The sequence below is a fragment of the Cydia splendana genome, chromosome 15 (assembly GCF_910591565.1).
Source record: "Cydia splendana chromosome 15, ilCydSple1.2, whole genome shotgun sequence".
In the NCBI taxonomy this organism is placed as follows: Eukaryota; Metazoa; Arthropoda; class Insecta; order Lepidoptera; family Tortricidae; genus Cydia; species Cydia splendana.
Genome location: NC_085974.1, coordinates 9,360,135 through 9,385,784, shown reverse-complemented (window position 1 = coordinate 9,385,784; position 25,650 = coordinate 9,360,135). Strand labels below are relative to the sequence as shown.

General features: G+C 35.1%; 1 protein-coding gene across 1 annotated transcript in view; it reads left to right on the top strand.

Annotated features, from left to right (window-relative positions):
• The window catches only part of LOC134797255 (synaptotagmin-15-like), a 77,206-nt gene that overhangs the window by 19,591 nt on the left and 31,965 nt on the right, over positions 1–25,650 (top strand). Inside the window, exons 2-5 of the mRNA XM_063769477.1 lie at positions 3,835–3,999; positions 7,418–7,612; positions 11,666–11,828; positions 15,038–15,177. Of these exons, the coding sequence (XP_063625547.1) occupies positions 3,855–3,999; positions 7,418–7,612; positions 11,666–11,828; positions 15,038–15,177 (643 nt within the window). The 5' untranslated portion in view covers positions 3,835–3,854. The remainder of the gene's footprint in view (positions 1–3,834; positions 4,000–7,417; positions 7,613–11,665; positions 11,829–15,037; positions 15,178–25,650) is intronic.

Genomic DNA, 25,650 nt, shown 5'->3' with positions numbered 1-25,650 from the left:
AATTTTTTATTGTGATAAATATACTTATATTTCGATAAAACACTTTAAGCTATAAAGCGTACAGTCACCTGCAATAATATGTTACACTTCGAAGGCAGCAAAAATATGTGACACGCTCTTATGGATCTACAAATAAGATCGTGTCAGATATTTTTGCGGCATTCGAAGAGTAACATATTATTGCAGGTGACTGTACATACATGTAGATAAAGATAAAAAATATTTTATTCAAGTAGGCATATTACAATGCGCTTATGAACGTCAAATAAAGCTACACCGGCTCCAACCCTACACCTCTGCCTCGAGAAGATTTAAATCCCTCCTCAATTGGAGGAGGGTATCCCAATATGGGACCGGCAACAAACTCGGCGGGACGCATCTTTTCAAAACATTAAGTATTACATCTTATAATTAACATGCATTACGAGTAAATAAGAAAAATACAATTTAAATTACTATAGAATTCATGCAATTAAGTATACACAGTAGGTATATTACTTTATAGAAATTTGATTTAAAAAAAATTTACTCAAATACATATATCTATTCACTATATTAATTATGGAACATGGCATATAGTTCAGCCTAAAGAACAGTATTGCGTTGAATAAATAAGGATAGGTACTTAAATATCAAGAGCAAGAAGCACATAACAATAAAACTTCTGACCGAATGGGTTCTACTAAAACTAATGCGTATTTACGGACCCGCCGAGTTGAAAGGATGGGGAATAAGTTTACATTTTTTACTGTAAATACGATTCCATAGGCTCCAATGGACTTTTGCTTATTTGCATTTGAATAACGATAGATAAAAGTGAAATGCAGAAAACAGAAAAGCCCGTAAGAGGTTAATAGGTTAGGAGGTACCTACTAGGTAGGTTGAAAAACTTATTTTCAGACAAGGATCTAGTAATTATATTCATTATACCTATGTAGGGAATCTTGAAAGACTTTTCGTAAGTGGAAGACTGTAACATCTCAGATATTTCAACTGAAATCTCGTGCTACTGGCACCGTTGTTGGTTGGTAGCAGGCGTCATGCTTGCTACCTACCAACAACGCTACACAGGACTGAACTCTCAAATACATTTTTGTCATTTGTGTGATGTGTTGTCATGTGTATGTTTGATGTGGCAAATATTAAATGATATATGATTTTAATGCACTGGACGAAGCACTTTGCGGATTTGCATTTGTGGCCACCTGACGAAGCCTGCGTTGTGGATATCCTTACTAAAAATTTGATCATATTTGTTATTGTCTAAATAAAATGCTAATTATTGATTCAGCAAATAAGATATTCCACAAGAACAATTAATAAACAGAACTGTCAATTTTAATGCACTTACAATATTTACTTACATGGGTAGTGACACTAGTGACGAATCTGTAGGTACGTACGTTCACTTTTGATAACGATGTTAGGTATACCTTATATATATATATATATATATATATAATTGACTGAACTGAACTGAACATTTTATCAGACGCAAACTGAAAAAGTACTTATATCGTTTTGTATTTCCGTGCTACTTCGAAAATTAAGATCTTAGAATAAAAATATAAGATTTAAAATATTGGGTATATAATAATAATGTGAAAAATGGACTCTAGATGGACTGAAAAATGGACTGCTCAACATATACATGCATATATATATATACATATAATACGTTATTTTTCACAAGTAAATTTACCCACTTAGTTTTAGTAAGGAATTCGTGTTATATAATATCATAGGGACGCTGTATACCCACTGTAATAACTATGCCATTACATAGGTACTTACTTTTGTAACTCCCGAAATCCTTTGGCCTTAATACTTACGCGATGAAAAAGCGGCAGTCAAAATCAGAAAAAAAAAACATTTTTCTCTTAAGAAATGAGAAATCTAAACTAAGAGACGTTCCATAATCCCGAAAAGACTTAATAAACAATAGAACATTCATTTTCATTATACGGGTTACCTTGAAAAATTATAGTGTTTCACTTTTCAGCTGTCTTTTCTGCCATATTTATAAGGGTAATTTGCTTGAGACTTGAAACAGGAAACTGGTAACAAGGAAAAATAGAAGTTATTACGGAAGCTTGTTTGCAAAATAACAGCATTTAACCTTTAAAAAAGTTGACAGATGGGTTGTACTCAAATGAATGGACTAATTTCAAACAACGTGGGTGACGGTATAATAATAAACATAGCTGCTATGTAGGTTGTTTTCTAGTTATATATCCTCCCCGTTCACACAATTTGTAGTAGATCGGTATGATAATTGCTATTCCCTTCTATACCTATTTAAATATTACACTAGGAAAAAAGATGACAGAACACTAATTATTAACAAAAACAAGGTCAATATTATTCGCAGTGTACAATAGGGTCTGGCTGGGAGTCATAATTGTGTATCTCGGAAAATTGCTAGCGCGATCACTTTTTTTCCTTGAATATTATAGCAACAGTTTTTATTTTTTATGACACGATATCAGGGGTCGTATATTATTTGTTTGTTTTTCTCCAGAGTTTTATAAAAAATGTGGAATAGGAAATGTTAAGATAAATTAAACTTCAGGGGAAATGTATATACTGTAAAAGCGGAGCGGAAAATAATATCTTAACTTTTATTATTCAGAACGACGGGACTTAATCGCGTAAATTTAAGTTTATTGAAAAATTTAAAAAAGTTGTATTGAAAGAAGTATTGTTCTATATTCAATGAGTAAAACTGACATTCGATGATCATTTTCGAACAGTCAGCTCAGATAAGAGTAAACATAGATAATTATTTATAGGTAGCCTGCAAATTTATTGACCATATATGTGACCTTACATAGGTATATGCAGTAAGGAATACAATGCGCAAACTACCAGTCCTCCCCCACTTCGTCCCGTAATGCTCCAACGTCAAAGAAGATTATACCTAAACAATAAAGGTTGTAACACTTATACCTACATTATAGTTCGTTTTTTTAGCATTAGAAAGAAGGTAAGCGATCTTGACATGTCTTTTAATTGAAAAACGCTTTTTAAAAATCAATAACTATTACGTATGAAAGCAGAATAATATAAATGATCGTATTAGATTCATAATTGTTACATATTTGTCGTGACTTATTTTCAAAAAGTGTTTTTCAATTAAAAGACATGTCAAGATTGTTTACCTTTTTTCTAATGCTAAAAAAACGACCTATAGGTAATTACTTGAAGGTAATTTTCAGTATTTATTTGTGCCGTTAGTCAGGACTACCCATGAAAATTATTCTTTAAAAGGAAAAACAAAAGGACTGCATTGCTAAATTGCATTCATGTTCGATTTTTTATGATTCTTCGTTTTTAGGGTTCCGTACCCAAAGGGTAAAACGGGACCCTATTACTAAGACTTCGCTGTCCGTCCGTCCGTCCGTCTGTCACCAGGCTGTATCTCACGAACCGTGATAGCTAGACAGTTGAAATTTTCACAGATGATGTATTTATGTTGCCGCTATAACAACAAATACTAAAAACAGAATAAAATAAAGATTTAAATGGGGCTCCCATACAACAAACGTGATTTTTGACCAAAGTTAAGCAACGTCGGGAGTGGTCAGTACTTGGATGGGTGACCGTTTTTTTTTTGCTTTTTTTTCGTTTTTTTTTTTTGCATTATGGTACGGAACCCTTCGTGCGCGAGTCCGACTCGCACTTGTCCGGTTTTTACATAAAGGTGAAAATATTAACGTATTTAATCTAACACACCTAGACTCAAACTTGGTTTAAAGGTGGCCAAACACATTCCTTCACAATTATTGTCTTAAAAAACAAATTATATTTAAGACTTTCGTATCTTGTTGACAGGTATCATCAGATGGTAAGAGATGTTAAGCCTGCCACCGTCAGGCTGGAATGGTGGTGAGGTGCGGGCGGTGAACACGAAGAAGATATACTCTAGGAGGCCCTGGTATGAGCTGCCTGTCGACCCTCAAGAATCGTTGACAGTCCAGGAGGAATATAACAATAGAGGTACGACATTATAATGTATGTTACCAAGTTCTCATTCTACTTTTAAACACATTAGGTACTATTCAAAATCGCGTATTAAACCACTTTATGCACACATATTTTCAATTGATGCACTATAAAGTACCGTAAAATGGGGTGAGTAGGCGCAAAACTGACATTCAAACCTCGATAACATTTTATTTTTACATATGCAAACTGAATGGTGTATATAATAAGTGTTCCGGACGTTTGTATTTTAGTTTTTATTTTATTTTGGGTAGTTCCATTTCATAACTTTGACGATAAAGAGGAAAACCCACCTCACCCCGTAGTCCCTCGTATTTGGGGTGAGTTGCGTTTTCATACAAAGGTGATTTTGGAAGATTGTTGGATCGTTTTTTTTTTATTATGAATATTACTATAGCTCCATTTTAAATTGGAATACATTATTTTTGTAGCAGTAGCCTTAAAAACCCATCTCACCCCCCTTTCAATCCTTCTCTCCCCATTCATAACCCAACTCTCCCCGCGAAACCTACTCACCCCATTTTACGGTAGCTGTTGTTACAAAACTCGAAATGAAGTTAAATTGACTAGGGAGTCTAGGGACCAGTTTATAGACGAGAAAAAGTTTAGAAAATGTACTTAATTGAAAGAAACTATGAAAATAGGAACGAGATTAAAAAGAACACGATTGGACAAAATGCTTGTATATTCAAAGAAAACCGTTATTGTAGTTATGATTAAAAAAATAAAGCCATATTTATTTTATGCGCAAAAGTTCTTTCGCTTTTTGTAAGCTTTATGATGAGAAAACTTTTAATAACAACCTTCAAAGCGTAGTAGTCGTAGGCAATTCATTCTAACCCAACAATATTAAATATTAAATACAGTTTAATTTAAATTTATAATACACGAAAGGGTTTGAGTGCTCTTTATATCTAATAATACAGAGGATCTGGGATGAAATATATAGGTAAAGTCAAGTATATAATATTAAATTGTGTGATTGTATGTATGTATAACTAGTTTTCCGTATCGCCTCAGTGAAAACGCGTTTTCCGTAAGGCCTCGGTGAAAACTAGATTAACTGTGATTTTTTAATCAAACCTAGTTTTCACAAAATCCCTCGGTGACTTTTTCAAAGAACTGACTAAGTATTTTCTAATGTACTTACGCAATAAAACTCAAACTCTTTCCATTTTTTTCCCGGCTTCCACCTCTTAGAACGATAAAACTTACCTAAGTCCATAATTTATTACCTGAGTGGTAAGACATGAATTCATTGCAGACCTACAACGACATAGTGTTACTTATATATCGAGTATTAAAAGCACTAGACCGGCACTAAATAGATTTTATAAATTTCGTTTTCGTTTTCGCCTTCGTTTAATATTTACGGAAATGTAACCAAAGTCGATATCCTTTCTTGCTTTTTTAAATAAAATTTGCTTAAGTTGCGGGTCCGCGTGGGATTTAAGTTTTATCTACGTAACAATCGTGATTTGCATTTCTCTTTGAAAATAAACTCTGTTTTTTGTTAAGCAACTACCTGCCCGTAGGTATTAGTTGCTTAACAAAAACTTAGTTTAAGTAGGTAGCCGTAAATAGTTTCCTGAACGCCTTTAGGATGCAACAGGGAGAAAATGTAAATTTTATTTATTTATTTATTTTATTTATTTGGAGAACCAACAGCTATGACAATACCATAGAAATTATAGTGGATACAGAAAGCCAATTATAGGAACTCACAGGTAGTAACACAATACTAAACTAACAGGTACTACTTATACGAAGGTTACGCACTATCGCAAGCACATATGTGAACAAAGCCAACACAAATTATATCTAGTAAAGATAAATTGAAAGTAACAAAGATACTAATTAATAAGTAACAAAATGAGGAATATTAAAGTAAAAATATTATTAATACATTTGTAGGTATTTAAGAAGGCGACAACACGCTCACTCAATAGACTCGAAATATCTCTGCACTACATTACGTCTCACGTTAGGGATTCTACAGTTGAATATATCAATATCAAATTCTTTAGACAACTCGTTAAGGTTACGACTGGCGCGCGTTAAAAAACTATTCTGTCTGTATTTGGAAGATGCATTTTTGATTGCTAATGGGGGATGATACCTTTTAGAACGAGAGGAGTATTTTGTCGCTATTTATTTATATTTTTAACCGACTTCGAAATTCGAAAGGGATTCTCAATTCTGTTGTATGACTTTTTATGTTAGAGAGAGACTTGAGAGCTCCGTCATTTCTTAAACGATTTGGAAAATTATTTTTGAAGTGAAAACTTCTTTAGCGGCGCTGGGCACTTTTTGAGGTGGGGAAAAAATGATAAACTCGTAAGGCGATCACGTGACCGTAACGTTTAGATGGCCACTCATTTAGATGGCATTTAAATCAATAAAGAAGAACTCAATGACATTACATGAAAAAGGTTCTAATCTTGTACGGGTTGAAATACGAGGATCTCACAGTTACATTCTAACTTTATATCACTCAAATATAATTCAATAAAGCTACATCTTGATGAAATCGCTAATAAAAGTGAGCTCTAGTACTGGTGAATAAAACTCAAAATATCATGACCAAATATATTTAGATGCGAGGTCTGCAAGGTAACGTTACAATTTCTATTCGAATTTTAAACAATTAACGCTGCAAATTTGAATTTCGAATTTTAAACAAGCTCACTGACCAGCAATTACGAAACAAAAATTTTTCAATAGAAAGGAGGATGGGTCAATTAAACATAGTGCTGCAGACATTTTGGACTAGTCATTGGGTTTTCACTTCTGTCGGCACTCCTGGAGTGCAACCCGTTGTTTTTTTTATTATAAAACATGCATGAATTGACATTTAATGAAGTTGAACTCAGGTTCAACTTCATCAAATCACCAAGGTTCAACATCACCAAGACCAGAACGGAACTCCTCAACAACGCGTATTTTACGTTTGGCGATTTGTCTTCGTGGTTAAGTTTGTTTATCTAAGTAGAGCTATTTTTAATTTTTATCTAATAACCAAGCATTTGCATAAACAGTGTTATTTGGTAAAATTGAAATACTGATGATAACCAGAATGGAACCCTTCCACAACAAGTAATTTTACGTCTTGGGGCTAATTGTACCTAGTTATTGTGAGATGCACTATCCTCTATTCCATAGGACTATACCCTCGTAAGTCCCCGCGTACTTGTAGAAGTACAAATTAAATTCGAGTTATGAACTCTTATAGAAATGAAAGAAAGTTACAAATTCACAAGCGCAAACATTGGCTTGGATCTTACAAGATGCTGCTTAAAACATCTGACACAGATAAAGGGCCTATTTAGTATGTTCGTAAATCATTTTAATGACATTTCAAACTGTTTTGGGAAGTCTGTTTATTTTCTATTAAATATCATTTCTTTGATAGAATACGAGGCGGAAAACGCGGGGGAGCGCGCCGAGCCCGAGGTGTACTATGACCCGAGCCCGCCCGAGTACGACGACCCAGTGACGTCGCGGGTGTACCAAAGCCTGCCGTCCGCGCCCAACCCAGTGTCGCACGCTACACCCACCGCCAGCTCCGTCACCGGCTTCTCTATCGCTAATGCTGTCAATTTGAGAGGTACTTATATCGTCAGTCATCGCCCCCCGGCTGATACTATCATAAAAAGGTAAAGCTGTTATTTTTAACATGTTCATGCGACCAGCTGACGTTTTTCCCACCACGATACAACCGGCTGACGATTTTTTTTATTCACAATCGCATCTTAACTATCATCTGACAAAGTATCAAACGGGAGGCGATGACTAAATTAATTATTTTTTTACGTGTTTCGGTGGCTGCCATTCCTCAATCCACCAAAGGAGCGCCAGCTGACGTCCCGGAGGGTTCATTATACATAGCCGTTAACCACTATACGAGTTATCGGCCGGGAGGCGATTGGTCATGGAAATCTGGTCGTGGCTCGCGGTCTATAAGGTCGTATGCGGTTAGGTGGTACGGGGTTTTAGGTACTTACTAGAACTAGTTTAACTCTCGCTATTAATTTGTACCCGAAGTCACAGGCTACGCTCTGGCTAGGCTCGGAATCGTGGACGATACGGTCAGTGGAAAGGAGAAAAATGATACCATGGGCCGACAAACAAGCTAGTCAAGACAAGGCTTTCGATACTCTGAAAAAGAAATTAAAGATACCGACCAAGAAGGTTATTATTACGTACGTAGGCATTAAAAGTTGATTTTATGTGTCGTTCTTTTTTTAAAGAGTATAAATAAACACGAGCTTTGTTTATTTATTCGCAAATAAAGTTAACCGAGCCAATAAATTGCTAGAACGTTCAATATCGTTCAATATTTGGGTTTTTAGAGAACAAACATATTGGAACGCTCAAAGGGGTTTCACATGTACCATTGCTACAGACCACTTGTGGCATCGGCGAATTGTCTGAACAAGCTCTTATATTTGTTTCTTCAAGGTACCTATATATACCTAAGGCAAATGATTATGTTGAAAACATTTCGATGGGTATTTAATAAGCTTTTATTTGACTTGTACTACTCAATGCAGCATACCTAGATGTATGTAGACCTATATCTGCGATTAGGTATGCATTTGGTAATATAAGTACCTATATAATATACATGTTATCGTATAATACAGCGATTATTATGTCTTTACATTTTGAATATTATGTAGGTACTATTAATAAATAAAATTTAGATTACTGTACAAAATTACGAGGCTAGACTAGAAAATGTTTAAATTTTTAATTAATAAAGGTGAAATTGGGTACTACCGGTCGTGTCGGACTTTCAAAGAAGACGCCAATCTTGGCTTGATCTCATTTGTGACTTACAAAATTAATATATTAAATTTCAAGAAACCGTTCAAGATTTTGTCACGTTTTTGATTATATTTCAATAAGTACGTATATTCAACAGGGTCGTAAAGTAATAACAAGGTTAATATGAAAACCAAATATCATAAAATTGTAACAGGTTGTAGAGAAAAATTTGCGTTTGCCCTCGTTAAATGAATACAAACCTATAAAACCTTCGTACTTAATGATGTTCATAAAAATGTTCATGACGCCCATATCATATTTCTAACGCCATAACGGCGCTATAAATGTTCGCCTGAAATGCTTTAGGACGTTCTCGACTCTATAAACGTAGTAGATGCGCTTAAAATGTTGCTGATAAGTATTTTCTTTTGTCTTTCAATTCTAAATAATGATAACTTTAAGGGTCATAGATGGATGAATTGTCTTGTGCTGAATTATAAGGCTTTTGTCTTGCTTTGATATGACCTTAAGTCGTATCATTAGGCATCTCACGTGCACCAATAAATGTGATAGCAATGCCTATGAGACGACTGTAATTGCATTTTCGCAATTGCTAAAGCATTGTTGTATTCAAATATAAAAAAAAATCACTATGGTAATCTTTTTAGGGTTCCGTACCCAAAGGGTAAAACGGGACCCTATTACTAAGACTTCGCTGTCCGTCCGTCCGTCCGTCCGTCCGTCTGTCACCAGGCTGTATCTCACGAACCGTGATAGCTAGACAGTTGAAATTTTCACAGATGATGTATTTCTGTTGCCGCTATAACAACAAATACTAAAAACAGAATAAAATAAAGATTTAAATGGGGCTCCCATACAACAAACGTGATTTTTGACCAAAGTTAAGCAACGTCGGGAGTGGTCAGTATTTGGATGGGTGACCGTTTTTTTTTTGCTTTTTTTTTGTTTTTTTTTTTTGCATTATGGTACGGAACCCTTCGTGCGCGAGTCCGACTCGCACTTGCCCGGTTTTTTAAAGAAAAAAAAGGCTGAAACGTCTATCATTAGTGTAATTTGCTTTTCACGTCACAAAAGTTACGACCAAGGGACTCCCTAAGCTCTCGACATTGAGGCCGTCTTGTCAAGCCCTTAGAAACTGTGCGATAAGAGGCGAAAGTTTGAGGGCGGCCGGGGACGGACGATAACGACGGTTATGGGAAGAGTGATGTGCTGGTTGATGGTTTCGGGAACATTCCTTTGTTCCCAGAAATACTTGGTACCCAAATGATATTTAATACCTTTATTATAAAGATTGGTACTAAAAACATATCTGAACATGTTGTTTCTCCGATTTTACATCTGATGGAAACTGCGTGATAGTGAATTTACGTCAAAATATAGAAGCTGTTACCTAGGCACGTTACTTCTACATATCTAAAAACTAAATCAAACACTCTTTCTTTTTCATTATTTTAGAAAATATTCATTGTTTCTTTTAATTGAAGAAAATGTATTTATAAACGAAACAAAATTCCTAAAAAACCTGGCAGTTACCTACTGCTAAGTAATTCTGTGTGTTTTAATCTTGGAACTGTTTAAGATTTTAATCTTTAAATCTTCAAAGAATGCTAATGTAACCTTATTAATTTAATGTTTAAGTACACATTAACTTTCAAAATTCTCCAGTAGGTACTTGTTTTTTGAGTTGGGAACATTAGTAGGATTACCCTTACTCGACACTACATGGGAATAGAAAGTGTCAAAAACAACTTGTTCCGCAGATATGCTTTTAGGCCGAAAAACAATCGTTAAGCGGCTTACACGCGACCGAGTGCTTTTATGAGACGTGTGATGGTTTCATTGAATTTAAGGGGACTTTGCGTCGCTTAGTGGGGGATTTATTGAGTGACGATACTTCTTCTAATAAAGCGCCAAAACGCACATTCAGCTTGACTATAGTTAATTACTAAGCTTTAAATTTCATGTTTTTCAGAGTTTTCTCAAATAGACCAATCTAGGCCGAGAATTTATTATGCCGCGGCTACTTTCTAAATGAAACCTCTTATGCATACTTAAGAGAAACTTAAGTGTTTGAATATATTTTGAGATTGGAGCCTCATGTTAATTAAATGTGTACATATTTAATGTTGTTCAGTCCATATCTAGAGTTTGAGCTGTTTTGAGGCGAGGTAGGCAGGTAGGTAGGTAGGCTTAGTATTCGATTTGACTTTCTTGTGTAAACTTTAGTGATGTCGCTAGTTAAATTCACGATGTAGTCCAGACATTGAAATTAAAGTTGTGTATCTATACGATTTTTCTGTTTCACACCCATATGTGGTATAAGGGATGTGCCCCAGTGGACTTTAAGCTAGCGTAATTCGCCCTGAGCGTGACACACAATAATGTTAAAAGCATAAGTAAGTAGGTACTTTATGTGGGTTCTAATTTTAAGAACTTATTTTACTTAGATAAGTACATCAGATCAACTTACGACTTACACACTAGAGATAATGTTTCATTGCGAATTTCGTTGTTTAGCATTAAGTTAAGAAATAAACGAACACCACCAGTCAATATTTGAAAAATTGTTCGTTATGTTTATTCTTTACTGCATGCAAAGGGAATATTGATTTTTAATTTTTGTTTGTTAATGATACGTACCTAAATAAGTCAGTTAATTATAACAAATGTGTATTATACACATACAGGGTACGTGTTTACTAGTTAGGCCATACCATTTTTAGTTGACTACATTTAACTACAAGAAAGTAAGTAGGTACGTATTACCTTGGTATGTAGGTAAGATCCCATAGGTACTTCAAACAAAATAGTTACTGGTAAGTAATAACCTGGCATATTGTTTAGTTACTAAACTAGCGTTTTTCTGCAGAAGCGGCCCTTGTTGCGTTGGGAGGCGCGAGCGCAGCTTTAGTGCTACTGCTCATAATGGCGGGCGTGTTCGTGGCGCGCAGACGCAAGAACAGTCCCTCGCCGACGCCGTCGCCGCCGATCCTGGTCTACCCGCCGCATAACATCGCTGGACCATGCTACATGTACGTATAGTTACATCACGATAATGATACTGCTCATAATGGCGGGCGTGTTCGTGGCGCGCAGACGCAAGAACAGTCCTTCGCCGACGCCGTTGCCGCCGATCCTGGTCTACCCGCCACAATCGCTGGACCATGCTAGATGTCGGTACCTATGCATCACGAATTCACGAGAATAATACTGTTCTTAAGGCGGGCATGTTCGTGGCGTGCAAACTTGTTGCTCGCGCCGTTTCCACCGATATCGTAACCTAACCGTCGCATGGCATCGCCAGTGACCGTTTTAAAATACAACTTACAGTATTGGGTCAGTACCTCTTTTACACTTTGCCGCAGTGGACATTGTGCAAGCCGCTACCGCTGCACAAATAATTTCGTACTTGAGCGTTTCTTTTATTTTTTGCCATTTTTATATATTGTGACCTTTTTTGCCACTTTTATGTTATTTCTACTCAGAATCACGAGCTCTTTCGATCCTAATGGGATAAAAAAATGTCCCAGAGTTTTTTTCCTATTGTGTTACCATTTCCCCATATACTTTGTATGGCGGTAACAAAAAGGGAAATTTGAAAAATGTATGGAAATTTTAGGACACTTTTTCTCTTCTATAAGAATGAAAAGGGCTTGTGATCCTGACTAGAAATAACACAAAAGTGGCAAAAAAGGTCACAATATATAAAAATGGCAAAAAATAAAAGAAACACTGACTTGCCATATAAGCTGAACAGCTTAGTGTAAACGACATATTATGATTAGGACAATAGGTAGTCAGTCAAGCGTCATACGCGACTACGGCGGCGTGACAGCCAACCTATAAAAATAGGTAACTGCATCAAAATATATTTTGGTATCGCAGTCACGCACGCCACGTAGGCACGCACCCACGGTCGATGAATGAGTTTTTACGTGTTCTGGACGTATCTGATGCCCAGCGCAAAAGCTTTATTCAAGTAGGTACAAAGGCGTTTTTATCCCTATATGGGCCACTTGCACCATCCCACTAACCCGGGTAAACCGGTTAATCCTGAAGTTACCCTGGTTACCTGTACAATTTGGCACTGGGTTAACGGTTTAACCGGTTAACCCCGGGTTAGTGGGATGGTGCAAGTGGCGCTAAGAGATTCTAGATAACTTCAAAAAACAACTCCATATTTAATTATGTATGATGATGCGCATCTTACTCGCACTGTTATTACGAGCTTTTCGTGACATACTTAATGTGTTAGAGTTTATGCATATATGTACCTCAGTTGAGATAAGTTATATTAGTAAATTACATAGTACTTTGACAGGTAAACGGAGAAACGGACCTCTATTTCACGGTCGAAGAATTCTAGTCGCAATACTTCTTTAACTTTATAACGATCAAAGTTTTAACTGAGAAATAATTTTGCAGTAGACTGCTTTACAGTTCTTTGAAATAAAACAGAGTTCATTGCGTGAAATAATGCATCAAAGAATATTTGTGCATTTATAAAAGAAGCTAACATGCGATGTAATTTATTACTTATAATTAATGTTTGCCTACTGCTTGTAATATAATACGCAGGGTGGTTTTACAAATAATGATTGTGGTTAAACGTATATAAATTCAGAGCGAATGTTTGTTATTTTGGGTGTTAGACAATGGCAATATAAATTATTGCAAAGCAGTGAAACATTATAAAAGTTAAATAGGCTATTTATTTCGCCCTAATGTAGCATATATGTACAAGCTATGTCAACATAATCAGTAGGTACGTATTTAACATACCTCGTAAGACCCAGGGCGCTTTTGAATTTGAAACTTTCTTTTATTTCTATATGAGTTCAAACTCGAAAAACTTAATTTGTACTTGTACTAGTCCACGGGGACTTACGAGGATAGAACAAAGACTGTGGGCCCGATTCGGATTTTGAAATAGACATCTATTAGATATCTTTTAGACATCACCAAGATACAATAACGATATGTGTAAGATCTAACCTGTCAAATTTGACATTTGCGCGATTCTGGAGATACTCTTGAACGATTTCCACAGGATATGACTTAGAGATCCAATTGACATCTAATATATATCTTACTCTATCTAACGTAAAAGTGACATTGGTTGCCCGAATTGCGCTGCAAAAGAGAACTAGTTGATATCTAAACTATAACGTATCTAGAATGGATCTAGTACGTGTCGTCTCTTGTGAATATCTTGAAGTTCGAATACGGCAGTGTGTTAATGACTAAACGTAAATTAACTGTAACCATTTCTGGAGACTTCACTATTCAGTCTCCGTAGCAACAGTTTTCAGCCCGCACGTGTCGAAAAAGATATTATTACATTTTTTACCCTATTACAACGGCATAGAGTATAAAACTGTATCTTTCACGTCGACCCCCCAAACAGCTTTACCCGAAGGCTACTTGTAAGAACAAACATTTGATTGGACGGTTTTCACTGCTATATATATTACTTCCACAAAGTGACGTTTTCGGATAGGAAAAACAATTCTCTTAAGATATATTTGAAAAGCGAAGCACCAATTGTACTCACCGCAGTAATGGAGTAAGCAAACGAAAGGACGAACGTGTTTGCTAGTTCGATCCAAGACACTATCTGTATTGTGTTTTTGTCATCTTACTTAATAAATACATCTAATATAAATGATCTTATGATAAACAGAACGTTAGGTAGTTATTTATCTACGCTGATCATTTATATATCTTCAAGCAGTCGTTTATATGTCTTTAAGACTAGGTACCTACAAAGCTTTTATACAAGTAAAGGACGGGTCTAAGTGCGCCTGAACAGAAGGACCAGTCTACAATAAAAGGCGAATGAGATGGGCTCTACGAGTATAGACTGTCGGGTCACCGGTCCCATCTCAATTAAGCTTAATTTTATTGGGGTTTCAGATCGCTTTAGAAACAGAAAACATTCGGGTAAAGCAAGGCATCAGTTAACATACGTGATTGCACTGCGTATGTGATAAGCATTTCATTACGTTTGGCTTTGTTCCTTTGTTTTCGCTTAGCAGCGAGAGTATGAACAAAGTAATAACAGAAATTCTTTTGTTATCCATAGACCACATTTAATATATTTCGAGTAAGATGTTAAATCAACAAAAACAAACAATAGTACTCCGGCTATTTAAATTTCATCTCAAATGGTCACGTTGCGGCAATACATAAACACATGCATTAATTCAGCGACAATATCAATAAAAAATTTCTTGAACAGGACCAAAGAAGTGAACTTCTCGCTGCCTACGCTGCGTTCGTCGTCGCTCGGCGAGCTACGTGACGTCATCTCCGTGAGCAGCCTGGGCAGCGAGGTGCTTTGCCCGCCCATGCCATCGCAAATACGGTCCAATTCATTCAGTAAGTATCTAGTTTTCAATAGGACTAAAGAATATTCTCATTGCATTCACCGGACATCATTATAGACGCACAAAAATTTAAAAAGCCTGTGGTAATGTTCTCACGTCTTGAATGGATATCACGGTCATCCACCTGCGACCATCAACAAATTGCAATGAAGTAGGTACCTAGATAAACTTAAATCGATTCCCAAACTAGTTACTCCGACAAACAACTTATCAGGGGCTTGAGAGCGATCCCCGTATACTACACCGTACAATCTGTACCTATGTACCTACATATCGAGATATGGGTGGTCAAACCCGATAAGTCGAGATATTTTGTCACTTAAATAAGAACTACGCGCGTCACATATAGTTCTAATTTCAAAAACTCATTTGCAAGACTTATCGGGTTTGACCGCCCATCCCTCGATATCATTATGTTATCATGAATTCATAATAGTGGTCCTGTGACCTTTAAGTTAAACTTTCTGTAGGTAAATGCCACAAGTTGGCCTAAATAAGCTAGTTCACTGTCGTATTCCGCCACACTGCGATTTTATAAAAGGTTTAACAAGGAAATTTGCATACCATAATGTATTATGCTGGAAAAGGTTTGAAACATTTCCAGCTAAAATGTGTGTAGGCAAGTATTTCAATTTCATTCAGGCTTTTGTAAGGTTTGTATTCAATAAATTTTGAGTAACTGGCACGAAGGCGGCGAGCTTCAAGTATGTGATGTGAGACGGAATGGATGTGGGTGGACAAACTTTGGTTACTTATAAATACATTTACAGGTAGGAATAGTCAAGTAAGAGAAAAATAAGACCTTTTCATATAATTGTACCTATATGTACTCGTACTTAGTGATACATTTTATAAAATAAATTGAAAATAAATAAATGAATGAATATTTTAATAAAATATTCATTCATTTATTTATTTATTTCTTGAATGCAGTACAATAAAGATGTAAAATACAATTTCTGAACAGCACATCCTGCCTGAATAAGCATAGAAATATTGAATATTACCTAAAACTATGACTAGATTCTTATGACCTACCATGCAGCATGCAAAAATAAAAAAAAAAACATATAAATAAACTTTATGAAAAAATCTGATTTTTATTGATTAAAATTATATAGTTACTTTTGGAACTATAGTTTAAATATCTATTACATTTTTACGTACTCAATTATCAGACACCACTTATCAGCTTCAAATAGCCCACATTTTAACTAGTCTATTAGACAGACTATAAAAACTTCTTACTAACCGCCTCAATTACGCGGTAAGCTTATATTAGATAAAAATAAATTCAAGAGTTCAAGTAAGTGTTTAACAAATTATGTCATCCGTCTGACAAAATCCGTAAAAGCATCAGAGTTAGAGTCTGTGCGGAAACAGAAGAGTCGTGGAATATATGGGAACCAATACACTTCACGACTCTTCTTTTTCCGCACAGGCTCTATATTTCGCCCCCTAGCACATTAAATAGTTGACCGACCGCTTGGCGCCGATCTAAGCTAAGCACTCTAATACTAATTGAATATAAGGCTGAACCACAATACGCACTGTTAAGCCGCGCTGAACTGCGTAGGACGTGCTCATGAAATTATCATTATACTGGTTGAATCATAAGTCGTGAATAGAAATATGTGTTTCTTACTGTTTAACTTTAGCTTAAACATGTGGACGTGACAACAGGCAGAAATATGTAAACGTTGTTTGTTAATTCGTTGATTAAAAAAATTGTTTTAAATTTTCTGAGTCTCATGGTCACCGAAATTGCTACGTTAAACTGTCATAGACCCACAACATGTTACTATGGTGCAAAATCTCCGGGACAGTTTACTGTTCCAGCTCATGCACAGGCGAGAGGAAGGCCGATTATTGGTCCGAAATACCTGTTTAATTAAAATTGGTACTTTAAGCTACAGACCAAGTCTTGTCGAATAGGGTGACCATAAAGTTGATGTTTTTGCTATTTAAAATTATTCTCAATAAAGTTTAATTGTTTGCTTCTAGAGTGAATGCAATGAATTTGCCTTACAATACTGCGATAGAAACAAAAATTTCTGTTTACGACTTATGTTTCACCCTGTAGTGTGAATAGAAAGCAATTCGCTTTGATCTTAATAGAGAGCTGATGTATGCTAACTGTAGTACCTACTCTATAGCGTACTGAAATAGGATATCGGATATATCTAAAAGCATAATTTTCTTAACTCAACGAAGCCAAAGCCAGCCATTATTGGTGTGTTAAATTACATATTTGCATTAATTTTGTTAGGATAGTGTTACTTGGTAAGTTTAGATAGACAGTGAAAATAGAATTATATTCAGACATAGAAGTTTTTGTGGCATAAACGAGTGTTTGAGAAAATGAAACATCGATAAATCTGTTATCGATAAGTCATACATTAATATTTATAATATGTTACTTCTACTTGCTGTAGGTAATTTACCGAGAAATTTCTATAATGCAAATCAATTACAAAGCTTTATATGTATATTTAGTACTTAAAAATTAAAACGTAAACTGTAGTAGGTACCTATACAGTACTAAAATAGAAAACTACCAATATATCAAAAGAGAAGATATCGAACGTGTTGTGTATTTCTTATTATAAAATGTATATTATCTTCTTATAAAATGTAATAAATATCTAAGTATACCGTTAAGGTAACATCGACATGTCTATTATCGAATAGACATGTCGATATTTCATTTTGTCAATCACTTTATTATGCCACAAAAACTTCTATTGTCTGATTATATTTTTGCGAGAAAATACCGTCTTTGACGGTATGACATTTTGAATGAAATAAAAACCATCCCATGAGAAACACAAGTACCGAAGCATGCAATACTTACACAAACTAGTTGCATTAAATATTTTATTTTCAAAGAGAAAAGCAAAGCGAGCAACTTCGCTTCGTTAAATATTTTCATTTTTAGTGAACTTTCCCATATTTTATATCGTTAGTATGCAGGAGCTAAAGATATTATGGTTAATTTACATACTTAATTTAATAAACAAACGTTTTTAAACTTTAACCCGACTACAGATTTTCAAAGTCGGTTAAACATGTAATTTTACGTCATTCGCGTTATATAATAAATAAATAAATAAGTTAGCCTATATACGTCCCACTGCCTGGGCACAGGCCTCCTCTCAAGCACGATAGGGTTTGGGCTATAGTCCCCACGCTGGCCCAATGCGGGTTGGGGTTGGGGACTATAAAATTAGGTCCGCATCATAAAATTAGGTAATCGGTTGACACATCAGGTAAGAATTGAGAGAAAAGGAAGGGCTAAAATGTATGGGTATATAGAAATATCTCTGCAATGGCTTTGTAAAAAAAGTTTATTTAACATTTTATATTTATTTTGACGCATTGCATACTATGACGTCTATGAATTTAAGAAAAAAAAAAAACAATAATGTTTCGTCCACTTGGTATTTGAACCCACATATACGAGTACTTTCTTAATGAAGGATAATTCAAGTACAAATCATAACCAGATATCGTATACCGGTATTATTATCATACAAATTAACCGATATTTAATTTCGGTACCTATCACAGTTGTCAACGTATTTTTGTATTTTATTAAGCTAATAGATCTTTAATTATCAGTTATACTGAGTTATATTATAACGATCACGGTATTGTAATTGATACAAAAAAAACCTACTCTTAAAGATGTTTTATATTTATGCCAAGGCGAATTTTCTTATTGTTTCAAATTAGACTAATCCAAATAAACCGGGGACATTTCAGGATTAATGGTCCCTTATGCGGAGACGAGGGTCGACTGCAATCATTAGGGGAGTTCGTGGCTCACTTCTAACATTGGGATACTTCATTGTCAGTAACAATTTAGGTTGGCCATGTCTGCCCGTCTTAACAACATTAACAATTGGTTAATAAAATAAGGGAATTACACAGGTGATCAGTATTTTTTTTATTACTTTTTTACGTCTGATGGTACTAGTGCCCACGCCAATTCTTGGGATTAACTAGTTACCAAGCAGACCCCACGCTAGGAAGATAATGACATAAAACCGGCTAGGAAGATGATGAGTTTCTTAACTGATTCATTAATGCTTAATTAATCATTAAATATAAAAAAAATCGAACCTAACTTAAATGATCAAATCGTAATTAAACTTTTTTTATTTAAAATTACACAGAGTCATAATACCAAAAAAATCATTAGATCTTAAACTTTAACTTCTATATTTTGGTTATTATAATAAAAAAACAAGAATTTCACAATCTAAACCTAAAGAGTGCAAAGTAAACTATGAAACAGAACACCACAATCCCTTTGAGAATATGTTAGCAAACCGCACCTTTTACATATAGCTCTCGTGTCATTTAACCACATGGCAATTAGGTACTTGTACACGCAACTAGAACTTAAACCCTAGACTTCAGGTTTCAGTGTTAGCTTTTAGGTATAGTAGATTAGTTAAGTGCCCTTTAATGTAAATTTTAGCCCTGATAGCTGGAACCGTGAGAGACACATTTTAGAAAAAGGGATATATTGTCGAGATGGTCTGAAAGATGGTCTAGAGAGCACCCATCATCATTATCATAATAATATCATTATTATATTGGATTAGACGAAGCTTTCAGTACTATATTATTTATATAATAGGTACTTATTTAATTTAAGCTATACATGTTTTGCGTCAATTTCTTGTAGACCAATAAACTAATTTCTGGTTTTGCACTGACTGCCATTTTAATTATAAGATTAAACATGCAAATCAAATATTTGTAATAATACTCTGTTTAAATTATACAAGAAATACGATTCAATATTGGGAATCTAATCAAATGTAGGTATTCCTCAACAAAGTAAATAATTTCAAATTGTACCTATTGACACAAGATTTCACCTCGTCGAGAGTTTCAAGATTTCGTGTTTGCTCTTAAATGTGTCTACGACGTCAGACGTTCCTCTTTGGTTTACTTTCCTGTCCCCTTTGAATAACGTTGCGTATGATACGGATCATCATTGGCCTGTAACATCAATAAGATGATGGTTTAAACAGCGTCCATAAGAGTGCGGCACTTCCGCAAATGACTACGCGACCGCATAGCTGGCAGGAGAATGCCGATGCCGTATCGTATCCCGGTGACGAAGGTGGGAGAGCGGCTCTCCATACGCTCTCCATACGGATCAACTCCTTCTTAATCTGGTGTATTAAAAAAAATAGGAATGTTGATTGGATGCATTTCATGTGATAAACTGTTTTTAGGGTTCCGTACCTCAAAAGGAAAAAACGGAACCCTTATAGGATCACTCGTGCGTCTGTCTGTCTGTCTGTCCGTCTGTCACAGCCGATTTTCTCCGGAACTACTGGACCAATCAAGTTGAAATTTGGTACACATATGTAAGTTTGTGACCCGAATACGGACATGTAACGTAAACAAATGAATTTTAAACATGGGGGCCACTTTTGGGGGGTAAATGAAAAAATGAAAAACAATAATTTTCAAACTATATCATGTTACATATCAAATGAAAGAGCTTATTGTAAGGATTTCAAATATTTTTTTTTTTATAATTTTCGAATCAACAGTTTAGAAGTTATTCAAGAAAATAGGCAAAAAATGACCATTCCCCCCCCCCTTATCTCCGAAACTAATAGGTCTAAAATTTTGAAAAAAATACATAAAATAGGTCTATACCTATAGATGACAGGAAAACCTATTAGAAATGTACAGTCAAGCGTGAGTCGGACTTAATTACAGTTTTTAATCCGACCCCTACGGATTTTTTAAAGAGATTTCACTCACGTTTCACATAAAAAATACATTGTTAACAGTGCCGGATTACTTAGAGTAGTAGTTTTCTTAGAGTAATTGGTGATAATTTTCTGATAAGATAATCATTTTAAATATTTAACGGTCTTACCTACTTACGAGTAATTGTAAGGTCAAATTAAAAATAATGTTTAAAAAAAATGTTAAATTGAGAGCTAGCTTAAAGTTTTTTGTACTCGTCGACTTTAATGGTTGAATTAATAAAGACTTTGTAACCAATAAGCAAAACAAGCACGTGCTTACGGCACCACGTTCAGGGAGGGCACCAAAATGCCAGGTTGAAAAAGGTGAACAAATTTTAAAATTAGGGACAGACACATCGTTTTTACCACACGATTTTTTTAGCTGTCCAAAAGCTAATTTGCAAAAATAATGGCGCGTAATTCTTTGGGAAACAATCGGTCGCAGTAGAAGAGTCGTGATTACATGCATAGATTCGATTTCAACCCACTCTTTTGCGGTTCGGCGTTAGGTCTTATGCGAGGCCTTCTGCCTTACGGCAAAGTTGATCTTCTGCCTTAATTACACTTGGGCGTGGATCCAAATCCAAGCTTTCCTCTTTCGCAGCTGGGCCTACTGCCTTTCTCACACTTCACCAATTCAATTCCAAGCTCTCTGCTTTCTTGCGTATTTTATGCATGAAAACAACCTCGCTGAGACCCTTAAATATCGAGCCCTATGCGAAGCTAGGCTGATAGAAAACTGTCCCATCCCTTCTCTGTATGAAATCCTGGATTCGCGCCTGGTTGGGACTAAAACTAAAATTGCGTTTTTATATCGAAAAATTTTCGCGCTCGCTTCGCTCGCGTTTTCAATTACTTTGTAAGGTATGATAAAGGTGACATTCGGGTGGCGACTGCAGCAACATTACTCTGTTGCAACGTTACTGCTGCAGTACTGTCAACTTCCGTGATAAAATGATGTGACTGATTTCCATACTAAAAGTAAAAATGTACAACTGTCTATCATATTGCGTTTTTATATCGAAAAATTTCCGCGCTCGCTTCGCTCGCGTTTCTATTACTTTCTACGCTATGATAAAGGTGACATTCGGGTGGCGACTGCAACAGCATTAGGTACTCTGTTGCAACATTACTGCTGCGGCACTGTCAATTTTCGTGATAAAATGATGTGACTGATTTCCATTCTCAGCTGTAATGCGGCAATGAACTTCTCTCAATTTACCAAAAAATCAATGTAATCTTGATGACCCTAGGGAGAGGGGGCACCTAGAAATGCTTAGGGCATCAAAATATCTTAATCCGGCACTGATTGTTAAAAATTGTGTAATATACGGAACCCTTGGAACGCGAGTCCGACTCGCACTTGGCCGGTTTTTTTTAATTGCAAATAACCTGTAAACGTAGAATATAATTATTATGCTGAAGCGAATAACATCAAAATCAAAGTGATTTGTTAAGATTTAGTTAGTGAAAACCGTTTTATCACGAAATGGAAATTTCATCAAAAAGTACCTATTGTCAGTAGCTATAATATAATTTCACATACATTTTATAAATCGCTTACGTTCAAATAAATTTCCAGAGTGCCAGAATAAGAAATACAGAGATTTCCTTAACATTTAAAACATATTAATTTCGACGCTTGAGATAAAATGAGATTATAGCAAAAATTGCAAAATGTAAAAGAATATTAAGGGCTTCTTTTTAGATAGGTACCTATCCAAAGGTTTATTATTAATTCGAACAACAGCATTATGAATGAAATTCCGTTAATGGAAATATGGGGTCTATTTTTGTCAAACTGTGGGTACTTAAATATATTTGAAAGATACAATTTCTTTCAAAGGAAATATTTATTTCAATTAGCCTCGGAGGCGCAATACAACTTGTGGAAATTGTTTTCTTCTGCTATAAAGTATGGTTTTTAGTTTCTGAAAAAGTCTGTCTTTTATATTTTTAATTTGTATGTTATTAGAAAATAGGCGTAACACCGTGATATTGTATAACTTAAGAACTCTTTAGGTATTTAAATGAAAGTAAACAAACAATTTGTACATTTTCGGGTAGTTATAACATTTATCGGTTAACTGACTAATTACAAAACCGCCTGGATCAGTCACTGAACGACCTGACTTTAACCTACATTATTTGATCGTGTAATGTTTTCTTCTACCCTCACCTGGCTTAAGGAGCCATTTGAGGGTAGATTTTGTTTACTTTTATTTAAATACCTACAGATACAGATTATAATAAATTGCGTCGACATTTTTTGTATGTACAGCTGCATTTCTACCAAAAAATTAGAATCCTTTACAGGATAAACCATGGAACCCTTGGACAGACATAGGTTTTAGATAACAACATATTACCAATCGTTGACTATCTGCTGCGAACACTCATGGAGAGGGTCACTGAATATTTTCTCGCCTTATAGAAATAAAATTAAGGGTTTTTCAAACATGTTTGGAACGAAATTGGTAGGGACTGGCCCAATCGTATTGGGTACCGTTGTGTGATAAAATTGTACAGTGAGCGTAAGTACCTGTGAAGCCTGACCTTTTGATCCCACTCCAATAAAACATAAGTGATATGAAAATAGTCTGACACAAATAGATACCTATGAATCTGCTAATAAGTGTACTGAAGAGTCAGGGGTTACTTATTTTGTGTTTACTTTTTGTATATTGTAAATTACCAGGTGATTTTAAAAGAAGTCTGACGTAGCAATTTATTTTGTCATTAAGAATTAAAAATCTGAAAAATAAGCTTGACAAGACGTTCACGTCTTAAATACTCAATGAACAGCGGACTGTAAAATAATATTTTCTTTTTTTTCTCATTATTTAAACAAATTTACCATTTCACACTCGACTAAACTTTTCACTTAAGTTTAATTCATAAAGGGTTTAATATACGTTATATAAACTCACGACTTTTGCGTTGCGACAAACCGTCTGCATGACGCAATAATGCGATTCCCCATGAGGCCCTTCGTACCTTTAGTGAAAATGATGTGCCCTCGTCATTAAATAATGTTACATACTCTTGATTAGATTATATAGAGTAAACATATGACGCTTTTATATACCTATTTATATAATGAGTTAGCTTAGTCGAATAGATAGCGAAAACAAAGTTACTCCATCCCTGAGGCATAATTGGTTGCCCATTTTATTCTCATTTTATTGACAATAGGTATTTACACTAGACACAAAGCAATTCTACTACAATATCAACAACAGAGGGACATGTCGAATCTAACAACAATGGCTTTGTCTGAAATTCATTGCTAAAGGCTGTAATAATTGATAAATAGACCTTTCTTTTACAAAAACCAAACGGGTCGAAACGTAAATACCTTGGTATCGTGAAAGTAATAGTGTCAGATATTTTAAACAAATTCAAAAAGTTATATCTGTCTAAAATTACCTCAGGAAGAGAAAAATTAATAAGAAATTGGGAGAATGGATGAAAGTTATTTAGAGAAAAAGTTTACATTGTTTTAATGAAAACTAAACGTAGGTATTTTTTGTAGAAATAAGGAATAGAATACCCACAGTTATTTATCATTACAATCGGGAAACGCAGGAAGCGTCCTGGGGACGATGCCCCAGGCAACTTTAGGTTTTTAATGTTTGCTTGTGATTATATTGTAAATTTACTTTTGTATGCTATTAAATAAAACATAACACATCTGAAAACATAACAAAGGTATGTTACGGCATTATGTTAAATCTTCAAAGATCCAAAGGTCGTGGCAGTATATTACATTTTAAACAATAGCTCAGTAATCTGAATTACTGTTTCACGTCGGTGTCCTGTCATTTGAAAGTAATAACCTTTGTTATTTAAACAGCGGAAGGTATTAGATGTTCCACCATATTAATATTAGTATCATGGACATTATTTTCTTTAACTAAGGTCTATTCCGTTAGAATGTGCCGTTTTGTACTAACAGGTTCTATTTATAAATCGCCCTTATGTGCTTAACTAATGGACATTTAAAAATGAAAACGCCAGAAATATTAAAATCTATCTAAAGAAATCAATATCCTGCTATTTATTAATTTAAATTTTCAAACTACTTAGGTACATATTTTTATTTCATGTTGCTTATCGACATTTTCGAGATGGAAAACTTTCCTATTCACCACTCATCCCTATGAGCGCGCGCTCTGAAACAACAACTTGAATACGCTCGTCGGGTGTCTACAATAATATTACTATCGAAACTTATACAAAAGCATCCGCTGTTCATTCACATATGACAAGCACTAGAATCTTCTATTTCAATCTAAATATTCAAATGCAGACGTACTCAACTATTGGAACAAGTAAAAGAGGAATAATATTCAGATATGTACATACAGTAAAGGATTGTAATTCAAAGGTTGATGCTGATCTCAGGTGGGTCTTTTGTTTTATCAAAGTTTATTCAACCCTGTCTGTCGTTGGTCGTCATCTAGTCCTTTCATTTATTTGACATGGAATAGCTACAGTAGCGCCAGAACTCGGATAGTTTAATACATTTCGACTATAGCTTTGGTCCGTAACAAGATTTGTTTTAAAATTCGTCGACTTCGGGGCATGCTTATTAGTACAACAAATTATAATTGCATGTTTGAAAAATTTCGAAATGTAATAATGGTATCTTTTGGCTGAATTATTCAGTTAAGGCA